The 13863-nt window shown below is 43.9% G+C and overlaps 1 protein-coding gene across 1 annotated transcript in view; it reads left to right on the top strand.

The window, feature by feature from the left end:
- The window catches only part of LOC126330497 (G-protein coupled receptor GRL101-like), a 643973-nt gene that overhangs the window by 41522 nt on the left and 588588 nt on the right, over positions 1 to 13863 (top strand). The window contains exon 2 of the mRNA XM_049996361.1: positions 3130 to 3229. Coding sequence (XP_049852318.1) covers positions 3142 to 3229 — 88 coding nt within the window. The 5' untranslated portion in view covers positions 3130 to 3141. The remainder of the gene's footprint in view (positions 1 to 3129; positions 3230 to 13863) is intronic.

Below are 13863 nucleotides of genomic sequence, written 5' to 3' on the forward strand. Positions count from 1 at the left end.
GACCCCAGAAGCAGTGAGCCCCTGCATAAAGCTGGGTGTAGAAACATGGCTGGCGCCCGTCGAAGATACAAAAATGTCTTCTCTGGCGAACCTCCGACGATTTGCCACCAAAAACCTTCCCTTCCCTTCCTTCCCTTCTCGACGCCATCGCTGCTTCGCCAATAATCGCCTCCAGTCGACAAGCGGCTCCCACAATTCGCGCTAATGGAATGATTATAACAATGCCACCGCAGAACCCCAGTGGGAAAATTTGTCACCAAAACTGTGCACATCCTCACAACGAGTTCTGACGTCGACGGTGGCCATGCGAGAATTCCTCCCCTACGGCGGACAATGCCCCTCTTCCCAGAGTGATAGTTTAAATAGGCGCCAGACTGCACTACTGACCATTAAAATTGCTACGGCTGTTGATATACTTTCCGGGATGTGAGGTCGTGGTCCAAGAACTTTTTCTGCTCCTTACGTTTCGTACAGGACTGCGCTGGACTTCCTCAGAGGCGCTGCTCCGCTGAGTCTTGCCGGCTGACTGGTCGGGTGTCTGATAGCGACTTATATATTGTGAGAAAGGGGGGCGTGGTTCAGGTGAAACGTAAGGAGCAGAAAAAGTTCTTGGACCACGACCTCACATCCCGGAAAGTATATCAACAGCCATGTCACCCGGTCGTGAAAGCCTTCATTCTAAAATTGCTGCACCAAGAAGAAATGCATATGATAAACGGGTATTCATAGGACAAATATATTATACTAGAACTGACATGTGATTACATTTTCACGCAATTTTGGTGCATAGATCCTGAGAAACCCGTACCCAGAACAACCTCCTTTGGCGGTAATAACGGCCTTGATACGCCTGGGCATAGAGTCAAAAAGAGCTTGGATGGCGTGTACATGTACAGCTGCCCATGCAGCTTCAACACGATACCACAGTTCATCAAGAGTAGTGACTGGCGTATTGTAACGTGCCAGTTGCTCGGCCACCATTGATCAGACGTTTTCAGTTATTGAGAGATATGGAGAATGTGCTGGCCAGGGCAGCAGTCGAACAGTTTCTATATCCAGAAAGGCCCTTACAGGTTCTGCAACATGCGGTCGTGCATTATCCTCCTGAAATGTAGAGTTTCGTAGGGATAGAACGAAGGATAGAGCCACAGGTCGTAACACATCTGAAATGTAAAGTCCACTGTTCAAAGTGCCGTCAATGCGAACAAGAGGTGACCGAGATGTGTAACCAATGGCACCCCATACAATCACGCCCGGAGATATTACAGTATGGCGATGCCGAATACACGCTTCCAATGTGCGTTCACCGCGATGTAGCCAAACACGGATGCAACCATCATGATGCTGTAAACAGAGCCTGGATTCATCCGAAAAAATGACGTTTCGCCATTCGTGCACCCAGGTTCGTCATTGACTACACCATCGCAGGCGCTCCTGTCTGTGATGCAGCGGCAAGAGTAACCGCAGTCATGGTCTTCGAGCCAATAGACCTTGCTGCTGCAGACGGTGTCGAACTGTTCGTGCAGATGGTTGTTGTCTTGCAAACGTCCACATCCGTTGACTCAGGCATCGAGACGTGGCTGCACGATCCGTTACAGCCACGCCGATAAGATGCCTCTCATCTCGACTGCTAGTGACACGAGGCCGTTGGGATCCAGCACGGCGTTTCGTATTACCCTCCTGAACCCACCGATTCCATATTCTGCCAACAGTCACTGGATCTCGACCAACGCGAGCAGCAATGTCGCGATACGATAAACCTCAATCGCGATAGGCTACAATCCGACCTTTATCAAAGTCGGAAACGTGATGGTACGCATTCCTCCTCCTTACACGAGGTATCACAACAACGTTTCACCAGGCAACGCCGGTAGACTGCTGTTTGTGTATGCGAAACCGGTTGGAAACTTTCCTCATGTCAGCACGTTGTAGGTCATGTCACCGGCGCCAATCTTGTGTGAATGCTCTGAAAAGCTAATCATTTGATATTACAGCATCTATTTCCTGTCTGTTAAATTTCGCGTCTGTAGCACGTCATCTTAGTGGTGTAGCAATTTTAATGGCCAGTAGTGTAGAAGGCCCGCGTTCGAATGTTCCTTACTTTATCCAAGTAAATAACACCGTATAATAAGGTTCCTTACTTTATTGAACTAAGCAACACGCGAAGTTACAAACACACAAAGGACGGGTCCGGACGTGGCTGGAGCATCACAAGCGTTTTCCGGTTCAAAATGTGAATCAGTCACTCACTCGGGGTGCGAATGCAATTTATAGTCCGCATAGGAGCGCGACGCGAATACATTACATCCGCGGCGACTGCGTGCCAGGCGTAAAGACGGCATGGCACGGGTGTCTTGCTGCGACGCGAAAGCCCCAGCCTCCGGTGCATTGCACGTGGCCAGTTTCTCACGGCACGGGCGCGGAGCAGCAACCGAAATGGACGGTGCGTCGGACGGACAAAGGTTGGTAAGACCTGGTCGGCAGCAACCTCGCTAGGGGCAGCTACTGCTCCGCACCGGTAGTAAGTGACCGTAGCAATGAAGTATCCTGTCACACGGCAGGATCGACAGCCGTGAACGGAAGAACTGCGTGAGGGGGTGTAACTCGCTGCCTTAGCAGACGGCGGTAGCGATTTGTGAGGTTACGGAACTGCTAACCCAACTGCGCGGCGGAAAGCCACCACACTGCTGCGAGCCCGTATAAAGGAGCTGCAGGTGTAGAAACACTTCCTTTCTTTTTTGTAGCAAACTTATACGAAGCCATCGTTCCAAGTATTTTTGTTTTCATCGACCCGAGAACGACTGCAGAGACACCCTTTCGAAGAACCAACGAATTTTCTACCGATCCTAACTTTACTTCCGTCGTCAGCAAGTAACTGAGGGCAGCTTCTCCAAACACATCTATAAATTCGCTAAAGAACAGTTTCCATCCGAACCGACTCTGGTCTGGAGTTACGTAACTTCGATATCTAATGAATTCAGTGCGTCTTCATCAGATCGTGACCAAGAATACGTTCCTTTAAAACAAAAATTAAATTTCTGTCGACAGTGGTTCACTTTAGTAATCTATTCTTCAGATTTCTTTGTTATAAACATGACCTATAAGTTTACATGTTACGTCCTGTTTCAGGTGTTTCATGAAATGACTGACCTCTGCAGCGCCGATCGTCTTCTCCTGCTACTGCTCTTGTTGGGTGCATCCTGCTCCGAGGCCGCTGACACAGGAAGCCGTAAGTTTCAACAACTACTTCATTCTTCTCAGTTAATACACGTGTATGTTTTATACACAAGGAACGCACTCTTGAAAGCATTCTGTCGTTTCAAAAATGGTTCAAATGACTTTTAGCACTATGTGACTTAAGTTCTAAGGTCATCAGTCCCCTAGAACTTAGAACTACTTAAACCTAACTAACCTAAGGACATCACACACACCCATGTTCGAGGCAGGATTCGAACCTGCGACCGTAGCGGTCGCGCGGCTCCCGACTGTAGCGTTCAGAACCTCTCGGCCACCTCAGCCGGCTCTGTCGTTTCAACGTAACCATTAAGTGCGGGTCGATTTGATCATCTATTTACGCATTACCTTAAGAGCTCCTGTGTCACTATCGCTACTAAGTTTGTATTACGTATGCAATGAGTTTTTTATCTTATAAACTGTTCCCTGCGTGAGGTACGTTGTTAATCTATATGGTAAATCATCTAAGTAAGTTAAAATATGAAGTCAATAATGTTCTCTTTATGACAAACTCTTTCGACCAACTGAAATAACTGTAAGAAAAATCATAGACAACAACTATAAAAAGACTTATTTGATGCTGTCAGTGTTGTGAGTTGATTTCCCCACATAAGGACCAAATTGTGATGGAAAAATGTAGAAGTAAATGAAACGACAAGAAGTATAGAATGGAGAATTGTATCTCCTAATGGTGAATACGTAAAATAAAGTGATACCAGAATGTACTGCACTTATGTTACTTAAATGAATAATACTGATCGTCCGGATTGTGTTACTAATAAATTAATCCTCCATCTGCCTTGACTAAACGCACATCAAAACAAACAATAACAAAACAGCGGTACATCTTCAGCTTTCAATGGTCAGTCTCAAACAGAAAAGTTCATGAGATAGTTCTCACGAAGTATACCATAACTTACGGATGTCCCATCATCCTCAACCGATAATAGTTTTTATTTTTTATTTTATTTATGTATTTATTTATTGTTTTGTCAATTCGAGACGACTTTATGTAATTTCTCAGGACATTGCTAAATTACCTTAGTTACCACGCCATTGAAAGTCATTTAAACCATTCGCGTACTGTTTCTCATGCATAAAAATCTCTGACAGTCCGCTTGTACATTGTGTCAAATCTCTGAGTAGCCAGTTTTGTGGTCTTATTCTGTCGCCTAAAAGCAGTGTAGCCATAATGTCCAGCCCCTTAAACAAACAAATAAACATTTGTACCATTATACACGCACACGAGAGACTTTACTTGCTGGGAATGGAAAGAAGCAGTAGGTCGTAATACACCTAGACTATGCTTTGTTGAGTTATTCACACATGGCGAAAGAGCAGCGGCCACCTACATATTTCATCTTACGCAGGTACTGACATATACGACTGTTTGTATGTCTCCAGGCTGACCCTATCTAAAAGAAGACAGAATATGGTACTATAGTCTGCCAGCACACCATATTTCAATTCACAAATGCAGTGTGCTTCAGAAACGAGCAAACGTTGTTTTAATTTGTTCCGTCCATATGAGTACAGTTAGAGATGAATTTCACATGGCGCGCGAAAACACAAACAGGCAAATGCACGCACGGTGATACGTACAAACACACACACACACACACAAATAGGAACATACACGCACACCCATACGCACAAAAACACAAACACACACACACACACACACACACAATACGGAGGTGGCTTCGTGAGTTAAGCAGGTAGCAAGCAATGCTAACCCGTGACAGAATATTAGCAAGCTGCATGTCACGGTACGATACACAGTCATGTTAGTATCGTAGATCGGTTCTGTTACCATCGAGGGTCCTTCTTTTTTTTACCGAAACTGTACCAAGCAGATGAAACAGACCTAATAAGTCTATTGAGGTGTATGTGCGAGTTATGGTGCAACAAAAGAGTTAGCTAAATCAAAAGGATTACGTTCGGATGCATTGTTCAGTGACAGTGACAATGGTTTTCCGTGTTGCCACTCACTGTCATGGACGGAACAGAACAATACCCACAGAATACTGAACCGCATCCTACCCCACCACAGTAAGTAACTGTTCACTGTAAATGCCGTAATTCCCACCTTCTTTGCGAGTTTTGGTGCGAAGTTCGTGAATTTCTCTCTCATATTTTTGAGAATATACATCTTATACTGTTTCGCCCGTCAAGTCAAAAAACCTCCTATAGTCTCGCATAGGTACGGACTGTGCGTTCAGTGTCAAAATTGCTTGGCTGGCGGCTGCATTTGAGGATTTCAAGCACATCGTGTAAGGTCGTATTGTTACAGACTTGGCGTTTTTGTGCGTCTGTTATTTTCAGAACAACGACGTGTCACAACCTGATTCAGCTACGATCATCCTGAGAAGACCAAGTGACAGACTTTGCTCTTCCCAAAGGCAGTGACAGGGAATCAATAGCACAAATACAACAGGATTCCAAGTAATTTTTACCGCAAGCACTCAAATGCCGTACAGATCAAAGTGTACTTGCCACGGGCTAGTCTGTTCAGTTCAACTGCACAGTATATTCGTTTTATCTGTTTTTCTCCAACCAATTGGGAGCCATCGGCGAATTATGTACTGCACGTACTGCACGTATCCCTTGAGCAAATGAAAATTAGTTTTACTTACTGAATAAACAGTACCAAAACGCCAGGCTTAAAAACAGTATTCTTCCAGAGCACATACCTCGGGTTCTATTGGTGATAGAAAGGTAGGGTAAAGCGTTTTGAATAACTGTTGGGCTAGGAACCATTTGTACATCGAAGAGAAGTATCGTCTTACTGTACCTACCCTACATCACAGGGACAACGTTGGAACGCCAGATACTTCCCTCGGTAGAGGCAAATAAAGCAAATCGGTTGGCTGTTTTGACATTAGTGTGGTCTACGGTACCCCTTCAGGAGCTTAAAGAGGCACCATTGGAGTTCATGGGCGGTGCCTGACGAAACCATAAAAACCTTGTTTTTGGGCACCAAAACCGAGCCACGGATTCCAAAAATATGACTGAAATTTTTACGATATATTTATAAGATCCCGATTTCGAACAAACGTGAAGGATTCCCTGATAACTGCATCTGGTTCTGCGATACAGAGACTCAAATTTACCCTGCTTGTAGCCCCAAAATCCGTTGTTAAGGTAAATAAATAACCTCAGCAAACTGCCTAATTTTCAACGGCATATTCTCTAGGCATTTATCTAGAAATGTCTTCTTCCCGTTTTCAGAAATATTGATTCTTTATAGAGATGCAGCGGAAAATCTTAGTGGCTGGGTATGAAAACCTAGACGTGGAATCCAAGAAGACTATGCACAGAAATTGGCTATGATTTTTATGATTATTGGAAATTGGAAATTTGTGATAAGTTCCTATGGGACCGAACTGCTGAGGTCATCGGTCCCTAGGCTTACACACTACTTAATCTGAGTTAAACTAACTTAGCTAAGGACAAAACACACACACACACACACACGCACACACACACACGCCCAAGGGAGGACTCGATCCGCCAACGGGGGCCCCCGCGCAAACCGTTGCAAGGCGCCCAAGACCGCACGACTAACCCGCATGGCTATGATTAATCCCAAGATCCCTAGCTCGACAAAACACCAACATTTTCGGAGATCTTTATCGTTTTCTGAGGTATAGAGGTTCCAAGTAACCCTACATGTGCCCATAAAATACGCAAGTAAAACCCGGTGGGAGGGATAAATGTACTTTACACGGCGATGTAGCACGAAGAAATATGGTATAATGTGTCTACGTTATCATCAGAAGAGTTCGGGAGCCACAAGTTGTTGTAGTATTGAAGCACATGCCAAATTTGTGTGCACATAAAATCCAGTTTGAGGTGCAAAAGTAGTGTGTTATTTCAATTTTACATAAGCAAATTATCAACATTTTACTGACCCATGAAGTTCTTTTCATATGCTATAGCAGCAAAATGAGGGGAACCAGTCAAAAAATTCTCCTGTTGGAGCACAAAAGAGGCTAATACGCTCCTGTTAAAAGTACATTTACTGAAAAGTGGGGTACCAGAGCACATTCTACCTTTCTCAGCACCTTCAAAAATGTTCCGAAAAATTTTGACACGCAAACATGCCTGAGCTTCTTTACGCTGAGAGAGAAAGAGACATGGCAACACGAATGAGGCAGAAAGTAGTAAATACTGGAAGGTACTAGACAGTGGCTGTGGTGTAGAAAGAGCAAAAGACGCAATAGCAGTGTGAGAGAAAGAGAGGAACACTGTGGCATTGGATCATAGTTGACAGTGACAGACAGCGCTAAGAAAAGAGAGAAGAAGACAGTGCCAGTGAGAGAGGAATAAAGACAAGAAGAATGTGGAAGTGGGTGAGAGCCAGTGATAATAACAGACAGAAAGAGATAGTGACAGTGAGAAGAGTGGGCAGCAATGGGAAGGAATGAATGAGACAGAAGCACTAAGAGAGAGCAGGGGCGAGACAGTGACAGAACGAAGGTGGCCGTGACTATGAGACAGGAAACAGTGACATAGTGACACTGAGGAATAATGACATTGAGCTGGTCTGAAAGAGTGAGAGTGGGCAACTGGGAGTGGATCGGTATATGCGACTTGATAGACTAGTGGTTAATGAGGGGGTGAGCTTGTGGGAGAAATGAGTTGCATATTAAAAATATATCGAATATGTTCGCAGGCCAAAATTTTCAAAAGTGCTGAGGAAGAATGAGATACCTGGTACCCCACAATTCAGTCAGTCTTTTATTTGTGTTCCGATAGGATCATTTTTCAGCTGATTTATTAAGGCATCAGTGTGCAGCTGTTTTAATTAGTGCTATAGCAACCTATTGCACTAAGTAAAACTTTACGTAATGATAAATACCTTCGTCTCCGTTTCACGCGCAAGAAAGTGTATTTCAACACACGTCTCATGGCGACACGTAGCCTACGTACACGAAATCTCAGCATGCGCCGCATCAGCGCTGAAACTCACAGAATCGGAGGTCAGTAAACTGGCAGTGCCAACGAACTTGCAGGGAGGCACGCTCATCAGCGCGGTAATTTCTGTGGGCTACCACGTCGTTCATACAGCAGAGCAAAAATTTCTGCAGTGCGTAACTGACATCGCTCATTACTGGGTGGAAATGCGGTGCTCTCGCCAGCGAAGCACCCTTGTACGTATTTTCCGTCCACATGTCACGTCGTCGTGCATCGCATTTACATTATAAGTAGTGTTCCTCCACAACGATAATATTGTTCAAGCAAGAAATTAGTTTATCAACAGAATACGAAATCACTACTTTACTACAACTCAACTAAGTCTACTTCGGTACTGTACGAGAAAAGCGTTCATTACTTGTATTTTCCCTCTTTAATATTCCACTTCCGGATGGTCCGAAGGAAGAAATGTTAGTACCCACAACAAGCTGAATGGTATTTCACATGTTTAGTAACGAAAATTTTTTCTCGGCTGTTGTGTGGATTGTACGCAGCGAGTTCAGAAAGTAAGACCCACATGTTGCCCCACGCTAAGACCATTGAGCAAGAAGAGTGAAGCATTGTCACTAAGCCGGCCGCTGTGCCAGAGCGGTTCTAGGCGCTCAGTCCGGAACCGCGCTGCTGCTACGGTCGCAAGTTCGAATCCTGCCTCGGGCATGGATGTGTGTGATGTCCTTAGGTTAGTTAGGTTTAAGTAGTTCTAAGTCTAGGGGACTGATGATCTCAGATGTTAAGTCACATAGTGCTTAGAGCCATTTGAACCATTGTCACAAGAGAACATATGTTTCGTGTATCCTGCAAACGCAGTTTTGCTGCGGTACTCGTAGCAGGTGCACAACAGTGTGCAAGTAGAATGGCGTGGCAACTGGAAACGTACTTCAAAGTTGAAGCATGAAGGACGGTATGATTCTTGTGTGCAAAATGTCTAAATAAACTGCACGCAGATTTACCACGAAATCCAGCGGTATATGTACCAAATGAGTTGTCAGGTCTAGCTGTAGTGAAACGATGCAATAATTTGACCCAAGCTGCACAGACGTGTGTGATCCTGACACGCAATAAAGTCCAGGTTTTTTTCTATTCCGCGAGTTGGATCTGCAGAAGAGGAGTGTCGGAGGAAAAGATTTTCCAACGGCGGAGTCGTTTAGTCGTTTACATTATCGATTCTCGAATGGCTCCGTAACCAAGGTGTGGATCTCTATCATCGAACCGGCCGCTGTGGCCGAGCGGATCTAGGCGTTTCAGTCCGTAACCGCGCTACTGCTACGGTCGCACATTCGAATCCTGCCTCGGGAATGGATGTGTGTGATGCCCTTAGGTTAGTTAGGTTTAAGTAGTTGTAACCATTTATCATCGAGGAATTGAACGACTGGTAGAACTTTCCGATCGTTGTTCACAAAGACTTGGTGACTATGTTAAAATATAACGTCATATATGAAATATATCCGTGTCACTTCAAAGCATAGTGTAGCATTCAATAAAAGTTAGTTGGCCTGTCAGAATAATGTGTAACTTAATTTTTGAAGTCCCTTCGTGTATATTAGCATGTTGAAAAAAAAAATGTTGTGCGGATTTCCAAGAACAGTAGACAGGTAAGGTTAAAGTGAAGCATACGTCATATCCTGAGCTCCAGTCGATAAATCGATGGGAGAACGTTGGTGATGTCGGTCAGAGTTCTAATATTCGAGTTCCGGTCAGGTAAATGTAAGTACTTCTGTGCCGAAAATGCTATATTTAATTTATATTTACAAAACAGCTTAACCTCATTTATTGGTAGAGATTATAAGACTTACAGAATACAGTTTATGTACATGTCTGAAACATCAAGCAGAATTCGAAAGAATTTTAAATTAAGTTCAGTTTGTCTAGCTGCTAGGCACTAAATTTATGTTTACTCACAAATACTTTTCACGTACTGTGTAGGAATTTCTTCCCTATGAAACAAGTTATAATCTATATCCTGAAAGATCAAATGCAAATACGAGGTCAGATTAGAATTTAAAAGCAGTGATAAACCTCGCAATACTGTTTCCAATTATGTGCTGTTCACATTAATTTCTACCTGTGAGTAAAAACACAACCAGCGAACCTACGAAAAGTAACGAAAGAAGCACAAGAATCACGTGAGCGTAACAATGGTAAGTTAACCGAACTCGTTTACATATGTAATACTGAGATGCTCTGTAAGAGCCCAGCTACTAACTAAAATTGTGCGAACATTTAGAGGAGCAGATATCATATATTATGCCAAGTGTTGTTTCATCCCGCTATATTCATGCGATCCCATTTGCTTCTTTTAATTTCGTGTTGTCCAACACTTAGCTTTCATCCAGTTTTGACATATTGAAACTTCTTTATTTAAATGTGTGAATCTGTACTTACATTTCTGAATAACTGAGAAGATGAAACTTCTACCTTATTTGATTCTGAAACAGCTCAGTAAAACTGAATGTACTGTGCTTACTTTCTCTTTACTTTTTTCTTACAGGGTGTTTCAAAAATGACCGGTATATTTGAAACGGCAATACAAACTAAACGAGCAGCCATAGAAATACACCGCTTGTTGCAATATGCTTGGGACAACAGTACATTTTCTGGCAGACAAACTTTCGAAATTACAGTAGTTACAATTGTCAACAACAGATGGCGATGCGGTCTGGGAAACTCTATAGTACGACATTTTCCACATATCCACCATGCGTAGCAATAATATGGCGTAGTCTTTGAATGAAATTACCCGAAACCTTTGACAACGTGTCTGGCGGAATGGCTTCACATGCAGATGAGCTGTACTGCTTCAGCTGTTCAATTGTTTCTGTATTCTGGCGGTACACCTGGTCTTTCAAGTGTCCCCACAGAAAGAAATCACAGGGGTTCATGGCTGGCGAATGGGGAGGCCAATCCACGCCGCCTCCTGTATGTTTCGGATAGCCCAAAGCAATCACACGATCATCGAAATATTCATTCAGGAAATTAAAGACGTCGGCCGTGCGATGTGGCCGGGCACCATCTTGCATAAACCACGAGGTGTTCGCAGTGTCTTCTAAGGCAGTTTGTACCGCCACAAATTCACGAAGAATGTCCAGATAGCGTGATGCAGTAATCGTTTCGGATCTGAAAAATGGGCCAATGATTCCTTTGGAAGAAATGGCGGCCCAGACCAGTACTTTTTGAGGATGCAGGGACGATGGGACTGCTACATGGGACTTTTCGGTTCCCCATATGCGCCAGTTCTGTTTATTGACGAAGCCGTCCAGGTAAAAATAAGCTTCGTCAGTAAACTAAATGCTGCCCACATCCATATCGCCGTCATCAATCCTGTGCACTATATCGTTAGCGAATGTCTCTCGTGCAGCAATGGTAGTGGCGTTGAGGGGTTGCCACGTTTGATTTTTGTATGGATAGAGGTGTAAACTCTGGCGCATGAGACGATACGTGGACGTTGGCGTCATTTGGACCGCAGCTTCAACATGGCGAACGGAAACCCGAGGCCGCTGTTGGATCACCTGCTGCACTAGCTGCGCGTTGGCCTCTGTGGTTGCCGTACGCGGTCGCCCTACCTTTCCAGCACGTTCATCCGTCACGTTCCCAGTCCGTTGAAATTTTTCAAACAGATCCTTTATTGTATCCCTTTTCGGTCCTTTGGTTACATTAAACCTCCGTTGAAAACTTCGTCTTGTTGCAACAACACTGTGTTCTAGGCGGTGGAATTCGAACACCAGAAAAATCCTCTATTCTAAGGAATAAACCATGTTGTCCACAGCACACTTGCACTTTGTGAACAGCACACGCTTACAGCAAAAAGACGACGTACAGAATGGCGCACCCACAGACTGCGTTGCCTTCTATATCTTTCACATCACTTGCAGCGCCATCTGTTGTTGAAAATTGTAACTACTGTAATTTCGAAAGTTTGTCCGCCTGAAAATGTACTGTTGTTCCAAGCATATGGCAACAAACGGTGTATTTCTATCGCTGCTCGTTTAGTTTTTATTGCCGTTTCAAATATACCGGTCATTTTTGAAACACGCTGTATCATGTCAACTCTGGCCCACAATATTTTAGCACAACGCAATCTGACTACTGAATAAAAATTACAACCTGTCTTCAAATAATTAATTCAAGAGAATGGCCCTGACTAAAAATAAATCTTAACAATAGCCTATACATTTCATGAAGCACTTACCTCACAAACATCTTCTTTACGCGAACTACTGCAATACAGCGAACGTCAATACTGCCAGCTAAATAACAGATTCTAACCATGAAGCCACTAAGTACTAATACGTAAGTGGTTAGCAAAGGAAAGATTTTATTGTAAACCAAATAATGTATTTTTTACCTTAATAATGTTACATCCAGTTCAAACACGAATATAAATCGTCATTGACGTCCGGTACAAAGATACACAATCATGAATAATTTTCAGTCTCCAAGTCGGATACTCCCAGATCGTTAACCTACGCTAACACTTCAGACCTCTAACCTTTGTCAATGCTAAATTCTGACATTTAACATCCATCACTGCAGGCTGTTCACCTCTAACTGCCCAACAGTACTTTCATCACTCTTGGCGACTAACTTCCAACTGCCCAACACTACTGGCGACTAACTTCCAACAACGAGTCCAACCAGCCACAGAGTATCAACACAAATAAAACGCAGTCAGAGATCCAGTACAAAGCATTACACAGCGCTGCCAACACAGGAGCAGCCCACTTGAAATATGTCTGTTCTTTATCCTGGTCCGGAATGATATAACGAGATACATCGATTTTTCAGCCTTGCTGAGGGGCAAGAATCACTTGAGCCACCATTAATTCAATACTGGAAACGTATAGTAGCTTATAATACGATCAATATTGGAATAGCACGTGGTACGGTGCACGCACAGACCAGGACAGGTAATGCTGATACTGGTCACCTCCGAGTCGCGCGTCTCTTACATCTTGGATTAGGTTTACCCCAATCGTTGTTAAGAAACAGGGTAGGATATTTCTTGGCAAGCCGGAGCTCTGACCGTGGGCCAGTCTTTTTTCTTTTTCATCACAATGGCTCGATAACGTACAATTATAATCACTCCCTGGCAATAGATTCCAGCGACAAGTTACTACTCCACGGGAAAGAAACCACAGCTCCTTCCGAACGCAGCTCAATCCAGATACACAACAACAGACATATGTATAATTGGGTCTGCATAGAAGTAAACCGTTGGGAAGATTATGGTCACTTTCATTTCATCCAGATGACTATGTCAACGCAGAAGAATACAGTTATCAACCCGATGGGATACCTGGAATTATATTATCCGTTCCTGATGATACAAGTCATTTCGCAACCCCCTCTTGCCCGAAAACGGCACCACCTCTGCATTTATTCTCTGTCGAGTCCATCAGCGAGCTAATGAAGGTACGTGATCTTCAAACATCGAATGTGTACGCCTAGAAATGACGTCAGAAAGATCTTTCCTTAGTCACACGTGTTACATTCCGTGTTGAGCAAGTACAGTGCTGCTAGCAAAAATCACTCAGGCCCTCTCATCTGCGCAGTATCCTCCAGGCTGTCGCTGTAATGGTGAAGCGAGCTGAGCTGGCCAAGTCGCTGCCGCGAGTTGGACTCAGAGAGTGATTGGTGGTTTAGACGGCTGTC

Source organism: Schistocerca gregaria, chromosome 2, assembly GCF_023897955.1.
Source record: "Schistocerca gregaria isolate iqSchGreg1 chromosome 2, iqSchGreg1.2, whole genome shotgun sequence".
Lineage (NCBI taxonomy): Eukaryota > Metazoa > Arthropoda > Insecta > Orthoptera > Acrididae > Schistocerca > Schistocerca gregaria.